Genomic DNA, 15,873 nt, shown 5'->3' with positions numbered 1-15,873 from the left:
GGCGAGCGGGACGCAGCGGCGGCGGCAGCAGCGGGGACGACCCGGCGGGAGCGGAGGCCGAGCCGCGCGGAGCCCGCGCCCCTGTCACCCGCCCGCGGTGCCCTTGCCCCCGCCCCGCGCCAGCGCCGCGCACCCCCGGCCCCGGAGACATGAGCGCCCCGCGGCCCGACGCACCCGAGGCGCAGCGGCCCGGCCCCGAGGCCCCGTGATGGGCTCCTGCGTGTCGCGAGGTGAGGGGCGGCGGCCGGGGGTGGTGGGATTGGGGACCCGCGCGGAGCCTGGGCCACTCGGAAGAACCTGGGACGGGGCCCGCCCTTCACGACCGGCTGCACCCCCAGCGGACGCGGTGCCCGTAGGGGACAGGATTTGGGAGGGATGGGGACGGTGCGGAGAGAGCGCGAGGAGGTCACTGCAGGTGCGAAGCAGGGTCCCCTGCCACTCTTTCCTCCCAGCAGCCACACACCCCCAGCCGTTGCCTGGGAGGGGAGGGAGGCTTCCGACTCCTCTTTGGAGATTTCAGGGCACTAGGAGAACTAGTAGACCCCCCCCCTTGTCCCCAGACCCAGGCCTTCTTAGCCCACCCCACCCCAGCTCCTTCCTCCCCTCCTGGGTCCCCTGTCCCTGAACCCATTGGCAGGAAGGGTTAATGGTGAGGAACAGGTTATAAAGGAGGTCCCCTCCCCCACCCTGATCCCTAACTCCTGGTTCCTGTCCCCTTCCTTGGTCAGGGGACAGGAACAGAGGGCAATTGATTTTCCTAGTAACTGCTGGGCCTTTCTCTGGTCTCTGCGTGACACCCCAGCTCTCCCCAGAGTGGTGCCAGGGATCCACAGTGACCTGCCCTCATCTGGGGGCCGCCTGCCCTTGAGGGTTAGGGTCATGCACAGAGGCTAAGGGGGCAGGGTGGGCTTGGGAGCCCCCCTTCCCAACATGCTACTGAGCAAGGTTGCACGAAAAGGGACCAGGTGGAGCTCCCTGGCCCCCAGACCCTTCACCCCACAGTGGAACCCCGGGGCAGGGCTGGGAGTGGGGGTGTCTTTGGCCTTGTCTCAAGCTCTACAGGCTGAGGCCACTTTGTCTGACCCCAATCACAAGTTGTTCCGGGGCTACCACCCCACCTGTCACCCCAGTAGCTTCTTCAGGTGCTTGGGGAGGGGCTAAGCAGGTCCTGGAGGGGCCCTCGACATCTGGGGGAGGCTGAGGAAGAAGCACAGTATCCCTTCTCCACCCTCCCGACTCTGAGGGGCTCTGCTCACTAGTTCATGGGACATTCAGGAAAGTGACTCAGGACGTCTCTGGAAGGTGGGTTCACAAGTGCGGGAGAGGAAGGAGCAGCTGACTGTGTGGGGCTCGATCGCCCTTCACCAGGCTGATCCACCTCCACCGTGCCAGGCGTTGTAGGGAACCCCATCGAGGGACCCAGCACAGCACCTGTTCTGTGGGGCCAGCGGCCGGGAGGGAGGAAAAGCGACCATCAGAGCAGAGTTGAAGGTTCTCTAGGAGTCCCAGCTCTTAGCGTCCCAGACGTCCCCCCGGGACCTGACCATCTTTAGTGGGACCAGCTTGGGTGGTGGGGATCTGGGTATTCCCTTCAGCAACTGTGTTTGGTCTCCATGACTCGGCCATCTCGTGCCGGGTGCCATGGACACCCAGCCACAGATGAACTCAGCTGTGCGCCGAGGACCCACTGAGCAGAGGCCAGGGAGGAAGAGATGCCCGTCAAGGTCAGGGCATCTGAGGCTGAGGCCTGAGTCCCCTGACCCGCACCCAGTGCTCCCCCCACAGCACCCTCTGCCAGGTTTGTGTGAGGTCACACTGGCTGAAGGGACCTCCTGCACCCTCCCTTTTGCATCACGGATTTCCTGAGTGCCACCCCCCCATCTAGTTGTATATTCCAACCTTGTCCCTCTCCTGAGGGAACGAGCCACTTAAGAGTTTTGACACATACCCAGGCAAGTTGGATAGAGGAGGGGAACTAGAGAGACAGAGGGTGACCAGTGTTCCAAAGCCACTGCATGGAGGCCGCCCCCTCCAATTGTCACTAATTGGGTGCTTACAGCGAACCAGGTACTAGTCTGAAAATTTTAGGGACAAACAGCTAACCTAGGTTATATAGCACCATAGTCCCCATTTTATAAACAGGAAAACTGAGGCAGAAGGTGATTGAATGACTTGCCTAGGGCCAGGTAGCCAGGAAACAGCAAAGCCAGCTCCCTGGCACTCTGACTCCAGAGCCTCGGGGTCCTGAGTCTTGGCATTGCCCAGCTGTCCCTCGGCTCCTTGCTGGCACCTGTCCTATTCCCCTTGAGCTGCTGGCTGTGACCCCCTCAGCGGGTCTCCACACCTGCACCAGTTGCTAAGAACGTCTTCTAAGTACCAAGGTCAGAAGCGTAGCCTCAAGTGGAGGCCAGGGACCATGAACCTTGTACTCATGGCCACAGCGAGTCTGGCGTCCTCACACAATTGGCGCTGCTCAGGCCAGGCCCCACCTGAGAGAGCCATGCTGTGCAGCTGGTGGCTTCTGCCTCCCAACCTGCTAGGCTGGAGTCCCTGCCACTCCCTAGCTCTGTGATCCCAGCCAGTGTGTGTGCACCTCAGTGTTCTCATCTCTAAAATGGAGATGCAGCAGTGTTGTAGTTATGGATTGCTGGGGGCAGGGAGTGGCTTAATTCATGTAAAACACCGTTGCCAGGACCTGCCACGTGGTCGGCGCTCATGAGTATTAGCTATTACGCCCATTTTTAGTTTGTCTGAGCAGCTCTGTGCGCACAGCTAGCCCAGACCTTCCTGGCTGGACCGGGGAGCCGTAGAGGCAGAGCTCCGGCCTTCCTCTCTGGGAAGGAGCAGGGCTGGCCCTCGAGGTACTAAGGACAGGGCAGAAGTGATTGGGTCCAGTTTAAAGCAACAAATGCAGTTTCCAGGAGCTTCTTTGTGTTCGTTACCTATTTTTAAGCTATCGTTTGTTGGGAGTGTCTCCTGAGCCGCGCTGAGCCTTTGCTCTCCTGACCTAGTTAGTTCTCCTTCAACCCTGGGAGGGGGAAGTGGGGCTCAGAGACGTGCAGAGCCTTACCTGGGGTCACCCAGCCAAGGCATGGAGAGACCGATTGGAACCCAGGCTGGGAGGGGCTGGGAGCTGAGTGGGGAGCCCCTGCTTTTTGCTTTCTTGTGTCCCCCATAGACAGGTACTCGGTGCTTAAAACCAACCTTCTGGAATAACTCAAATGGCTCACATTTGGCTGGGGCTCTGCCACCACTGGCCATTATCAAACTGCCCATCCCATGCCCTTGGCCCAGTAACCTTCTCCCTCCTGTCCCTGTCCTCTCCCCCACACCAACTGCTCAGCCTCCTGGCCCCACCCTGGAGGTCACCAGTACACTGGGCACCAAGAGGCTGTAAGAGCAGAAATGGGAGAAGGAGGATTTTCTTCTGGAAGGTCAGACATCCATTCCGTCTAAACGGAAGCAGGGCTCTAAGGGGGCCAGGCAGAGCCACCCACAATACCCACCGTCCCCAATCCCTGTCTGGAAGGTCGTGGCATTGCTGGTGAGCAGCCTGGTACTGGGCACCGTGGGGAGAGTGAGGAGAGGGCAGAGGGGACCTTGCCCTTTAGGTGCTCAGAGTGAGGAGCAAGATAGAGCCTTGGCTTTGGAGTAGTGAAATGGGGGAGGCGGGACACACATACACTCACACTCACACTCTCACACACACACACTCACACACACTCACACTCACACACACACACACACACAGTGGCGTGAGGCCACTCCCTAGAGATCAGCCCTGCTTAGTGGCTGGAGAACGTGCTTTGGAGTTTCAGACTGGCCTAGGTTTGAGCCCAGCTCTGCCACTTGCCACCTGGTGAACTTGCATTAAGGCTTCTCCGAGCCTCAGTTTCCCCATCTGTGCAGTGGGCATGGTGGTGCCTGCTTTGTAGCATAGTTGTGAAGATTCAATGAGAGGGGACAGAGGAAGGCCTAGGACAGCACCTGGCGCAGTCGGCATGTGATCTACAGTGACCTGCTGCCAGACCTGGCCCTTTAGGGCTGCCGGTGAGGGAGGCACCTGATACAGGAGGCCCAGCTGCCCGGAGGAGGTGAGGCTGGAGCAGGGTGTCCCCGAGGCTGGTGCCAGCTGGCAGGGAAAGTGGGAAGGAGCGGGCGTGTGTGAGTCCTTGGTACGGGGTGGAAAGGGACCCCCCTGAGCCTCTCGGAGCTGTCGTCATGGCTCAGGTGACTTGTAAACAAATGTCCCAGGGAGCGGAGGACACTCAGTCGGCTTGAGACCCAGCATCCGCTAAGCTCCGTGACCTGCTCCCTGGGCAGGCGGTAACTCACCCACCAGGCAGAGGCCCGGGACCCCGGGGCAAGCTCCACCCGAGGGTAGGACTAGAAAGAGGCTTGTGGTCCAGGAGAAACTGAGGGACAGGGACGGGGCCGCTGCCAAGAGAGAGCGCTTGCCGAAGCAGGAGCTCGGCCGCAGCCCCTGGGCCCACGTCTCGACCCGCAGATGAGAAGCCCAGGTGCCTGGGGGCAGCACGTGCCCAGCCCAGGGGCTGGCAGGGAGAGCGGGCAGCCCCTGAGAGCCTTGCCTCTGCACCCCTTCTCCCAGAGCTGAGGACAGAGCTGCCCGTCACAGCTGGTGGCAGGCACCCGCAGTGGGGACTGGAGGCGTGGCCTAGTGCATTTGCCACAGGTGCCCTGAGGAGCCTGGAGGAGAGCTGGTGGCTGGCTGGGAGTGGCAGCATGGCTTTGGGCCCAGGTTGCTGTTTGTGCCCCCGCTGGGCTTCTGGGAAAGAGCAGGGCTGAGCATGGCACCCTGTGCCCTCCCCGAGTGCAGAGCCCTGGGAGACTCTGGGAGCAGATGGCAACCACGGCGACTAATAGGCTGGGACGCAGAGCCCCAGAGACCAGCTGCAGGCACTGGGTGACTCTGAGGAAGATGCCCGAGGGGTTGGGGCTATGCTGCAGACTCCCCCAGGGAACAAGCGGAGAAGGCCAGTACAGGAGCGTTGCAGCAAGAGGGGTTTAGGTTAAACATCAGGATGAACTGTCCAGGTGGTGAGACTGGAAACCTGATAGAGGACCTCAAGTAGGAAGGCCGGAAGCATCCTGGCTAAGTCGAGGGGAAGCTCTGGTTGAGGAGGCTCTCCTTGAAGGATCAAGATGGCCCTCCATGTTGCTGTGGCAACCAGAGGCCTCTCATTCCTGTGGTGGGGGGAGGTGTGGGAGGAAGCAGGTCCCAACGGGGCCTCAGACCTGGAGGTCAGGGAGGAAGAAAAGGATGACCCCCAGAGCTCCCTGGGGAAGGGAGGTAGTCACAAAAGCAGAGCCAGCGTCCCTCGGGCTGCCCCAGCCCCCACCCCACATGAAACTCTGTGTTTTTCCAGTTGCTAGTGGCGGTGACGTGGCCGGTCCCAGCTGGGCTAAGAGCAGCCTGTGATTTCACCCTAGGCTGGTTCATTACCTGACGTCTCCATGGCAACCAGCCGTGACATCACAGGCCAAAGTCCTCTGGGGGAGAAAGTGACTTTTGCAGAGGCACCTGCACCCCAACTGGGGTGGGAGCAGGCAGGCTGGGGGCTGGGAGCCGGAATCCCAAGGCCACCACCAACCATGGCACAGGCATGACCTTGTTCGAGTCATGTTTCTGCCAGGCCCAGCGTCACCCCCAACCTGCTCTGAGCTGGCTCCCCTCTCCGCCAGCTGCACCCCTGCTCCGCAGCTAGAGGACTTACGGACAGCTTCAGGGGACAGCCAGGGGCCCTAGACATATCCCAGCACTCTCGAAGTTCCCAGGGACAGCCCGTAGCTGGGGCCACCCTGTCCACAGCCTGGCAGAACCCCAACTTGCAATAACATGCAGCATCTCTGCACCTTACATGTGGCTGATTTCAGACTTGTGACTCGACTCATCAGAATAACTATTTTGCTTTTTTTTTTTTTTTTTTGGTACCAGCGATTGAACCCAGGGGGGCTTAGCCACTAAACCACATCCCCAGCCCTTTTTTGTATTTGATTTAGAGCCAGGGTCTCACTGAGTTGCTGAGTGCCTTGCTGATCTGCTGAGGCTGGCTTTGAACTCTCCATCCTCCTGCCTCAGCCTCCCAAGTTGCTGGGATTATAGGCGTGTGCCACCACACCCAGCTATATTTTGCATTTTGACCCAGGGTGCCCACCATGAAAATTCTCGCTCCATGAGTGTGCAGACACATACACGTATCCGTGTGATTCAAACAAAAACTTCAACAAAAAAGACTTCAGCCATCTCTGCCCTTGGCTCTGTTGGTCTCTGCTCTATTCAATTCTGCTGTGTTTGTTTTAAAAATAGACCAAGTTTGCTGGGCGCCGTGGCACACGCCTGTAATCCCCGCAGCTCGGGAGGCTGAGGCAGGAGGATCCAAGGGCAGCCTGGACCATTTAGCAACAATGTCTCAAAATAAAAATATTAAAAAAAAATTAAAAAGGGCTGGGGATGTTGCTCAGTGGCAGATCATCCCTGGGTCCAATCCCCAGGACTGGAAATATATATATATATATATATATATATAAAATCAGTGACGTGCAGGACCTACCTAAGGATGCCCCCGCCCTCCAGAACATTATCTTTGTAGAGATGGAGACTCTGAAGCCCATCTAGCTCAGTATCACACAGCCAGGACTGGGGACAAGAGCAAGCTGAGCTGGGTGCTGCGGTGTGCAGGCACATGGCTCAGCCCACAGGATCCCGTGTGTCCTCCCTGCCCTGCCCTCCTTATGCCTCAGTCATGGGAAGTGGGGGCAGTTAGCCATGACCCTGCCCTACCTTCCCTTTTCCCAGCCCCAGCCCCTGCCAGCCTCTCTCTGGCCTCTCCCCAGCCTCTCCCCAGCCTCTTGGTGGCCCTTTACAGCCCTAGGCTGGTCTCGGCACCCACTAGTCCCCTCTGCGTACTAAACCAGTGCAGCATGGGTGAAAGCAGGTGTCACTTCTGTGCTCCCCTCCCCCCCACCGCCGGGGCCGGCCACACTCTCTGCTCTGGGATGGCTTCCTCCACTAACACGCTGGGGTCTGGCCCGAGGGATTGGAGACCAGGACGTCTGGGTCGACCGGGGCTCTAGTGGTCTCTCTTGACAAACGCTGGCTGGCTGTCGAGGCCCTGCATGGCTGGCATCCAAATATTCCTGCCTTCCTCCTGGAAATAGATATTTATTGAGTACCTGTTGTATGCCGGGCCCTACGGCAGGTGCTGAGGTTGTCATGGTGAATGAGATGGACAGAGTCCAGAGGAGCAAGACAGGCTGAAGGGATGGAAGGGCAGGTGTCGTGTCCAATAAGATGGTTTGGGCGGGGGATATTACTGAGGTCACAGCTTTTGAGCAAAGACCCAGGTGGAACACGAGAGTGAACCTGCGATCATCTGGGAGGAGAGTTCCAGATGGAGGGAGGGAAGAGCCAGTGCAAAGGCCCTGAGGCAGCAGCATGCTGGGCCTGTCTCAGGAAAGTGCAGGATCCTCAGCAGAATGGTCCGAGTGGCCAGAGTGGAGAAGGGAGGGCAGTGGGAGACGAGGTGGGACAGGGTCCTCCAGGTTGCGTGGGTGATTTCTTCAGGAGACATTGGAAGCAGGGGCTTCCTCTCCACAGGGCCCTGTCGTGGCAGATCTGCTCTGGTTAGACCTCCTTCATTCCCACCAACTCCCCCATCCTCCTAAAGTCTCCAGCCTCTAGTCTCTTGGCCTGGGGTCCCCTGCACTGCAAGCAGCCCCCTTAGGGGAGTCCAGCGAGACCCAGACATGACATCTTCCTTGTTGTCTCCTGACCCTTGAAAAACTCCCAGTCCTGGCCATGCTGGGGAGGGGGGGGCGGCTGGCTGCTCCCCTGCCTGCCCTGCCCCAGTCTCTGGGGCTCAGACATCTAGTGGGGTGTCTCCTTTGCAGGCATCTCACATTTCTGAGTGATTCTCTGGGACCCCCTCTTCTAGTACGTGGGTGAAATGGGCAGTCAGGTTTGGAGGAGCGGTGAGTGGCTGGGGCAGCAGAGTCTGCTGGCCCCTCAGAGGGAGGCTGTCCTCAAAACACGGGGTCCCCAGGGCCTCTCTGTATCCAGTTTGGGATGCTAATAGACAATTCCTGAAGGACAAGAACAGGGTCCCTCGACTGCCCACTTTACAGATCAGGAAGCAGAGACCAGGGAGGTAAAGTCACGGGGTAGTCCCATCAGGAGCGAAAGGCAGGTTGGGTTGACAGATATTTGGGGCAATTCCTCAGAAGGCGACCCTGACATGAGAATTTGGGTGCAGCTGATGTATGAAGGGCCGGAGCAGGAGGGCGTGGTGTCAGGCCGTCCTGCAGGGGGCGCTGGAGAGTCAGTAAAGTGGAATTTCCCATCCCGGAGGAAGGAGCTGGGGTCCGGCCACTGATGGTCAATGGCTGAGGCCACACAGGAGTTGTCATGTGCTGCAGCAAGATCTTTGGATCAAAGACAGATGGCATATATATTGGTGGTCCCAGAAGATGATAACAAAGCTGAAAAATGCCTATCACCTTGTGATATCAGAACATCATCCATCTTGGCCCAACGCATTGTGGGGGGGGGGCGTGTGAGTGGGCGTGTGAACTAAGGGATACATAGTAGCAATACAATAACTATGTGTAGCACATAAGACTTCTTATTTTTTGAGTTATAGATGGACACAATATCTGTATTTTATTGATTTATTTTTATGTGGTGCCAAGGATCGAACCCAGTGCCTCAAGCATGTGAAGGGAGTGCTCTACCTCAGAGCTACAAACCCCAGCCCAGCACATAAGACTTGATAATGATAATAAATGATGCTGTCACTCTCTTACATATTTACTAGACTAACTTTTCATCTTTTGGGGGAGAATTGAGCCCAGGACTTGGCACTGTGCAGCTGAGCTCCACCCCCAGCCCATACCCGTGTTTCAGAGTGTACTCTACTTTTTCTTTTCTTCTTTTTTAAGTGGTGCTGGGGATGGAACCCAGGACTCTGCTCAGCTGGGCAGCCCTGTCTCCCTGCACATCCCAGCCCAGCAGACGCCTGCTTGTTAAAGGAGAGTCAACTGGTCCTTTGGTCCATCCAGAAGATGGCAACTCTTTGCATGTTAGTCCCTGAGGACCCCTTAATGGGATAAGATGATCCTGACCCTGGGCTCACGTGTATGTTTGTGTCTTAGGCTTGTTTTGTTCATGGTGCTGGGGACAAAACCCAGGACCTGAGCATGCTGAACACACAGTCTACCACTGAGTTGCTCCCCCAGCCCTGTGTTTAGTTTTTAAGTTTTTAAAACTACAATGATAAATTTTAAAATAGAAGAAAACTTATAGAATAAGAACATAAAAACCACACACACACACACACACACACACACACACACACACACATATTTTGCAGTGCTAGGGATTGAACCCAGGGTCGTGCACATGCTAGGCAAGAGTTCTACTACAGAGCTACATCCCAAGCCCTTTTTTATTGTTTTATTTTGAGTCTGGGTCTCACTAACTTGCTGAGGCTGGCCTGGAACTCGCCATCCTCCTTCCTCCTGAGTGGCAGGGATTACGTTGATGAGTGCAGCTAAGTGTTCTCCGGACATAAAGGCTACACAGTAGTGCACAGTAGCCTCCTTGACTTTCACCAGCACTTCCTGACACGAGGCAGCTGCCGGTCCTGCAAGCTCCACCCATGGCGGGTGGCAACGCAGGTGCACACTTTTTACCTTTTACCCTGTATTCTTGCCGCACCTTTTCTGTGCTTAGAGGACACTTGGCACTGTGTCACCGTTGCCTACAGCGTTAGGTACAGTAACACGCCGTGCAGGTGTGCACCTAGAGCATTGGCTACACCACCTATGGGGGTGTGTAGCTGCACCATTGAGGTTGGTGCAAGTACATTAATGTGTCCACAGGACGACAAAATCACTTAGCAACACTTTTCTCAGAACACCACTAGCCCAAGGGCAGCCTTCCCAGAGAGCCAGAGAAAGTGCCCACTGGAAGGGAAGTGTATGGGGGCAAGGGGGCACAGAGGAGGAAGGGACCCAGAGACACCGGGTGGGACATCCACATTGTCCCCAACTCCAGTGACCTGCCTGGCCTGGGCTGTAACTTTCCTGTGCCTCTGGGTGGAGGGAGGACTGTCATCCCGGAAGCCACAGTGAGGATGAGGATGGGTGAATCTGGAACACACTGGCCAGAGAACCCAGAGGACTTCACAATGACTGGGTGATGTGGAGGGAGACAGGACAGAAAATCCCTCAGAAGGTTGGAAATTCAGACCAGAGCCCAAAGGAGGAGTTGGAGCTGGGACATGAGTATAGGCGTCATTAGGAGTGGTTTTTCTACTTCTGTGAAGAATGTTATTGGTATTTTAATAGAATTGAATGTGTAGATTGCTTTGGGGAGTATGGACATTTTAACCATATTAATGCTTTCAATCCATGAACGTGGGATGTCCTTCCATTTGTTGTGTGTCCTCTTGATGTTTTTCCACCAGTTTCTTGTAATTTTCATTGCAGAGATCATTCACTTCTTGCTTAAATTTATTCTTAGGTATTTTATTTATTATTTTTGCAGCTGCTGTGAAGGAGATGATTTCTTTCTCAGCAATTCTGTTATTGGTGTATAAAAAAGCTACTAATTTTTATGTGTGGATTTTGCATCCTGCAGCCTTACTGAGTTTGTTTATCATTTCAATCAATTTTTTTCAATAGAGTTTTTAGATTTTTTTCTGTATGAAATCATGCCATCTGCGAGCAGAGATCATTTGACTTCCTCCTTTCCTACTGAGATGCCCTTTATTTCTTGCTTCTGCCTGATTCGTTGCTCTATGTAGGGCTGTGCTTTTCTAAGTGTCTCCTTCTTATTTCCAGATCTGTTCACAAGTGCCCACAAAGACTGCCCCATGCCCCAGGGCACGGAGCCCAGGAATCCAGACCTGCCCTCCAGCCACCCACCCACCATTGTTCCAGACCATGTCACTGGCAAGGTAACCGGTCACTCATCATCCCCCCCATCTGCCTGTTCCCTGGTTCCTAGACTGACCCCCTACAGATCCCCACAGAGAGCGAAAACCATTCCAAGCTCCTTCCTTCCCTGCCCAACTCAGCTTCTTCCTGTGGCATTGGGCCCCTGCCCTTGAGGTTTGTTGTTCAGCCCAGGGAGGGTCTGGATTGACCTGGGCATCCAGAGACCGGGCCAGCCCTCTTTAGAAAAGACAACCGAAGGTCCTCCCACCCAGATTAACTCAGCCTTGCAGACAGCAGGGCTGCTACCTGCCTGTGACCCCTTCACAACCTGTACCACCTCTCAAGAATACAAGAGTGGAATTCTCAGTGCAGGTAGATGAGGAAGATGTGGTTAGGGAACCCAGATCTGGTGCATAATTTCCACCCCGCCCCCCAGATTGTGACCTGAACTCCTAGTTGGACACAGTTGCTTTTTTTCTTGAGCACCTACTGCATGAAGAGCACAGTGCTGGGCACTTAGTGTCATGTCACTTCTGCTTCACCACAACCTTGGGGGTGGATTTAGACTGCCACCTTCCACAGAAGAACAGAGGTTCTGAAGGTCAGGTTCCTAGTCCCCACCCGGCTAGAAATGACAAAGTGGAGAGCCACACCTGGGTCTGATCTATGGCCTCTCCTCCTCTCTCTGCTGCCGGGTGACACCAGGGCATGACCCATGAGTGCAGACTCCACCTCCTGGAGCACCAGAGGCCGACCCACACCTGCCCTGGGGAGCCAGGGCTCGGCCATCTGCTGGCAGGGTGTGCCGGGCCCTGCCTGACCCTCTTTCTCCTCTTGCTGTAGGACAAACAGATGGATTTCTGTTGGGATCCTTGGCAGGTCAGTGCACTTGCTGTCCCCAGTTTAGCCAGCCGCAGCTGACACCATCTGCACCTGCTGTGCCCAGCCCAGGCCCACATCCTGCCAGCCCTGGGTGGGGGGATAGGCCCTCCCTGGCTGTACCTGCCCTCTGCCGGCCCACCACCCAAGGGCCTGGGGTGGGCTGCAGTGGTGTGGGGACACCCTCTGGCAGCCTGCCCTCCTGCTGACTCCTCCCTGCTTCCTCCAGAGGTGCTTCCAGACCACCAACGGCTACCTGTCCGACTCCAGGGCCTGCTCCGGCAACTACGGCGTGGCAGCCCTGGCCACCTCGTCCCTTGTGGGTAGGTTCCCGCCGCCCGCTCCTGCCCTTGGAGCTGGCATGCTCCACCTCGTAAGTGAACTTGGGAAGGCAAAGCTGAACTGCCGCTGGAGGACGGCGGCCCTTTGGATTCCTTGTTTTCCAAGCGCCGGGCTCCATGCTGGGCTCCGGGTGACCCAAGGGTTCCTGCTGCCAGGGGTTGAGTTGTTGGCTTCTGAAGATGCTCGAGGTTGGCCCAGATTTGGTGCTCAGCCTGGATCCGGTTCTGGGAGTCTCCTGCCAGCCCCCCGGGAGCTTGCAGCCCCAAGTGCCCCTCAGAATTGGCAGCATTTGAGGCAAGGGGGCTGGCTTTATGTCCCCCACTGGCCAGTCCTGCGTGGCCCTGGGAGGACTCTGCCACCTCGCGGCCTCTCAGGTGGGGCAGCCGCAAGCCTCGGCGGCTCTCCAGAGAGGGTGCGGGTGTGAACCAAGACAGTGCACCGGAGGCGCTGGGGTGGGCACGCAGCCTGGGGAGGGCGGGGGCTGCGCTGCTCCTGGGACGCTGCTCTGGTGGCACTGACCAGCCTTCGGGGCCAGCCCGCCTGTCAGCCAGCTTCGCCACCCCCCCACGCCTCAGGCCCCCCTTGCATGAGATCCCTCACGGCTCCCCGGAGCACCCTGCTGCCCACGCTCCCTGGAAACAGCTTCCCCTGGTACCTGTGAACCCCACTCCCCCAAACCCCCGACTGCCAGCACCCTGCCACCCGGGGACTCAGCTCTCCCGCTCTGCCTCCCCTGGGCCTGTCCTGCCGCCCCAGGTCCCCATTTGCTTTGTGGCCACCTCATCTGTCCTAAATGCCACCCTTTCTCGTGGCCTTGTGCCACTGTGGCTTCAGGAACACTGTGAACCCCAGGTCTGTGTTCTCGGCCGCGGGTCACGGAGACGCAGAGCCACCCTGCCAGCCCTGCCCCTCCGTCCAAGCCTGAGAACCCCCTCCTCCCACCATTCCAGTGGCCTTTACTTTTTCTGGGTCCCTGCAGTGACCCCCCGTGGTGCCCTTGCCTTCACCCTTGAACCCTGATCCTCCAATCAGGAAGCTGGGCCAATCTGTCCCTCTCCTGCTGCGGCCCCCGCTGCTGTGAGGACACCTGAGCCTCAGCCTGGCTCTCTAGGCCCAGCCTGGCCCCTGGGGGCTCCCATCTCCTGCTGTCCTAGTCCTGCGGTCATCCCCGTGTCTCCCCGTGGGGCTGGAATCACACCAGGTGCTTCCCGCCTCTCATCTCTGAAATAGCCCCAGCCTCGCCTCCACCTGCCCGGTCCCAACCTGCCTCCAAACTCGGGGCCATTCCTCCAGGAAGCCCTCCCTGCTCGACCACCCAGGCCTCGCTGCCAGCAGAGCTGAGAGCAGAGATGCTCCCAGGAACTGTCCCTGGGTGGGCGGGGCTGGGGGACCCTGGGTAAGAAAGGAAGTGGGGTGGTGGCCACCTAAGAAAGAAGCGCTCAGTGGCCCACGTGTCCACTGGGAGGAGGACACTGGAGGGGCAGGCATGTGAGTGGGTGGGGTCCTGGGAGGTGGGGTCCAGCTTGGGAGGGCACAGGGCAGGCCTGGGGCAGTGAGTGAGGCATGGGCTGGGCATGGGGAAGGCACAGGTGCAGCCACGGGGTTGTGTCTGGCATCGGGCTCGGGGATGCGTGGCTGTGGGGTCCAGACCCTGGGGTGGGCCAAGGGTATTGGGGGTCGGGAGCTGGGCCTTGTGGGACAGCCATCGATTGCCCTCAATGACCCAGGGGTGGTGCAGAGCATCAAGGACCACATCACCAAGCCCACGGCCATGGCACGGGGCCGGGTGGCCCACCTCATCGAGTGGAAGGGCTGGAGTGCCCAGCAGTCGGGCTGGGAGCTGTCCCCAGCTGAGGATGAGCATTACTGCTGCCTCCCGGATGAGCTGCGAGAGGCTCGATTTGCTGCAGGTCAGCAGGGGACAGGGAGGAGACAGAGGTCACCACAGGTGGCCACTGTCTGGGCAGGGAAAGTAGAGGCCTGGGGTGGGCAGGGCAGGGCGTCCTTGGTCCCCTGGGCACGGCTGGCCAGCTCACAGGCCTGCTCTGGCTGGGAGGCCCTGCCCACCCGCCTGTGTCCCCAGCGAGCTGGCCTCACTGTCCCCCAGGCGTTGCTGAGCAGTTTGCCATCACCGAGGCCACTCTGAGCGCCTGGTCTTCGCTGGACGATGAGGAGCTGCACCCCGACAGCAGCCCCCAGGACGCTGTCCAGCTCCAGGGTACAGCCCGCGGGGGCCGGGCGGGGCGGGAGGAGCAGAGCACAGGCCGTCCCCTGCCCTGGCACCAGCTGCAGCGTGCGTGGCCTCCCCTTCCTCCCCTCAGCCTCGGTTTGTGCTATAGAATGGGTCGGGGGTTGCTCGCTCTGCATTGGCCACGGCGTGCCCGGAGCAGAGGGACAGCCACTGCGATGTAAGAATCAGGCGTCTGCCACACCAGGCACTTCCTTAGTCTCCCCCGCAGCCCTGGGGAGCAAATCCCATTGTCCCCACCCCAGAATACGGAGGCGCTACGAGGTCCAGAGGCTCACAGGAGGGTCACAGCGGGGAGTGTCCGAGCCAGGATCTGGAGCCGACCCCCAGGCACCCCCAAACACCTTTCTAGAACTCCGAGAGACTAGGGAGGGGGTCAGCGAACCTGGGTCCTGCATTAAGTCACCTCATCTGATCCTTCCTCTGACCCGGGGGAGGGGAGCACTGCTTGTCCCAGTCCCCTGAGCCTGCTCTTGACTAGGCACTGGGCTCCGGGGTTCTGCGCTGGGAGCTCTCCAGCAGGAGAGGGACAGGTCTCGTGCCCTTGGGCTCCCTCACAGGCCCAGAGAGGGCGAGCAGGGGACGCAGGGTCAGCGCCCCACACCCTGTTTGCTTTTCCAGACCTGGAGAGCATCTACCTGCAGGACAGCCTTCTGAGCGTCCCCTCGCAGGACGACAGTCTTCCGGCCTTCTCTTCCCCTGGCCTCTCCACGGATGGCTGGCCCTCGCCCCAAGAGCCCCCCGTCACAGCTGCCAGCCCCCCGGCCCCCAGCTCTGAACAGCAGTGTCAACAGCAGCTCTTGGGGGGCCTGGGGCCCGAGGGCGGGGCCCACCTGCAGGGCTCCCTGCCCTCGGTGAACAGCGGCTCCCTCTCTGAGGACGAGGTGTTCTACAACTGAGGCTGCCCCCTCTGCTCCAGCGTCTGCTCAGACCTCCACCTTGCCTGGCGGGCAGCCCAGGATCGCCGGGACCGTGGGGTCCGAGCTGGGCATCTCCTGACCCTCAGGGCAGGCACGGGAGGTGCAGCAGGGATGAGGCCAGCACTCCTGTGGACCTCTGTGCCTCTGCGGACCTGCCCGGCCGGGGAAGCCATGGGCTCCCTCTGTCTTCTGAACTCGGTCAGGTGGGCACCTTCCCTGCAGGCCTTCTGCCCTCAGTGAGCTCCAGGACTCTCAGCAGATGCCAGGGCAGCTGGCCTCAGGGAGACCACCATCAGAGGAACTGCACGGCCATTGGGAGCCTGGGACCCCACCTGGAGCCTGGCTCCGCTCCTCCCCACTCCCTCTGTGCATCGGTCCCTGTCAAAGATGGGGTGGTCTCTACTGGTAGCTCAGCGCCCACTCCTCTGCGGTCTCCAGAGTGTCTGCTCCTTGCCCTCTGAGCCTGCTTCCTTGGTGTCCCACCCCCACCCCGCCCCGTCCCCCTCAATGTTCTCTGGTGACATT

The 15,873-nt window shown here is 58.8% G+C and overlaps 1 protein-coding gene across 1 annotated transcript; it reads left to right on the top strand.

Moving 5' to 3' along the window:
* Positions 1-165: 165 nt before the first annotated feature.
* Positions 166-15,839, top strand: Fam131c (family with sequence similarity 131 member C). The gene is made up of 7 exons (XM_026400844.2): positions 166-230; positions 10,864-10,979; positions 11,803-11,838; positions 12,068-12,161; positions 13,908-14,090; positions 14,288-14,398; positions 15,050-15,839. Exons 1-7 carry the CDS (start codon positions 209-211, stop codon positions 15,325-15,327), a joined length of 840 nt encoding a protein of 279 aa, XP_026256629.1. The 5' UTR covers positions 166-208; the 3' UTR covers positions 15,328-15,839.
* The last annotated feature ends 34 nt before the right edge of the window (positions 15,840-15,873 follow it).

This window comes from Urocitellus parryii, chromosome 11 (assembly GCF_045843805.1).
Source record: "Urocitellus parryii isolate mUroPar1 chromosome 11, mUroPar1.hap1, whole genome shotgun sequence".
NCBI lineage: Eukaryota > Metazoa > Chordata > Mammalia > Rodentia > Sciuridae > Urocitellus > Urocitellus parryii.
The sequence above is the reverse complement of the archived record's forward strand: the minus strand, read 5'-3'. Positions and strand labels throughout refer to the sequence as shown.